The 1,223-nt window shown below is 37.2% G+C and overlaps 1 protein-coding gene across 1 annotated transcript; it reads left to right on the top strand.

Moving 5' to 3' along the window:
- Positions 1-540: 540 nt before the first annotated feature.
- On the top strand, positions 541-1,215 carry LOC122577409 (jerky protein homolog; the record flags this gene model as incomplete). Its single annotated transcript, XM_043748708.1, has 1 exon — positions 541-1,215. A coding segment is annotated over exon 1 (675 nt), but the record flags the coding sequence as incomplete, so codon positions are not given.
- Positions 1,216-1,223: the final 8 nt, after the last annotated feature.

Raw genomic sequence — 1,223 nt, 5'->3', positions numbered from 1 at the left:
GAGAATTCTCCAGACATGCAATTAGACTGGAAAACATGTGTGGAGACAATGCAGCTAAAGGCTAATGTCTTTATGGTGGGTCATTGCGTCTATTGAGAATCGGGGTGGCTGTAGGCTGACCGTTGGCTGCCAGGTAGCGAGGGATGGCGCGCAGATGTCCTACGCGACGTAACAAAACCATTTATTTATAAACTATTTGCAATTAAATCTGTCCCTTTTATTGTCATAAGTATCTGATGATAAATTCTCATTTTCGTCCTGCTTACTTCTATCAACTCTTAGTCGAATATTATTTGTTATTTTTATATACTGTACAATCTCGATTATACATTGCGTACATACATCATCCGACTGGTTTATCATCAGAATATTGTATAATGCTCTATATTGTATCATACATACGTGTATACCTATATACGTATATAGTTCATATAGTATTTGTTTTCCCCAATCAAAATTGTCGACTACGATAACTGTCGAAATAACATCTCGTCACATCATTTCTGTGCGGTACGTACATTCGAAACGTTTCAAACAATAATGGCGGAAAATCGAAAACCGAAAACGTTGACAATTGAGCAAAAATACGAAATTCTTCAGATGTTAGAAAGAGGTCAAACTCGGAGAATCGTAGCAGAAAAATACAATATTTCAAGTGCCTCCGTGAGCTATATATATTTACACAGAAAAGAGATTAAAGAATATTTCGAAACCAACCCAGTGATTACCAGCTGTGTCACACAACGTTTAACATTGTCACAGTCAGTGAATTTAGACAGAGTTCTTTACCAGTGGTGCATACGATGTATGAAGAATAACGTAGGAATAACAGGAGTAGAAATACAGAAAAAAGCTCTGGAACTTAATGAAAAATTGAACAGAGATTCTTATTTTAAAGCCGGTGAAAGTTGGTTACAAAATTTTAGAAACCGTCACCATATTAGTCATACAGATGTCAGGCAAGATTTTCCAATCCCAACTACAGCTGCAGCAGACACCTTCAAAGTTGATTTTAACACACTTTTGCAAAACGAGGGGTACACATTGGAGAACGTTTACAATGCCAATTACACAGCAATAATGTGGAAAGCAGTACCAAAAGAAACTTTGACTTTTCGCCATGCGAAATCGACATCAAGCCAAAAAATGTGCGAAGATCACGTTACTACACTTTTTTGTGCAAATGCTACCGGATGTCACAAGTTGCCGGTATTAGTAATCGG

Source organism: Bombus pyrosoma, unplaced genomic scaffold (genome assembly GCF_014825855.1).
Source record: "Bombus pyrosoma isolate SC7728 unplaced genomic scaffold, ASM1482585v1 HiC_scaffold_4587, whole genome shotgun sequence".
NCBI lineage: Eukaryota > Metazoa > Arthropoda > Insecta > Hymenoptera > Apidae > Bombus > Bombus pyrosoma.
Note: the sequence above shows the minus strand (reverse complement) of the source record. Positions and strands in the feature narration are given on the sequence as shown.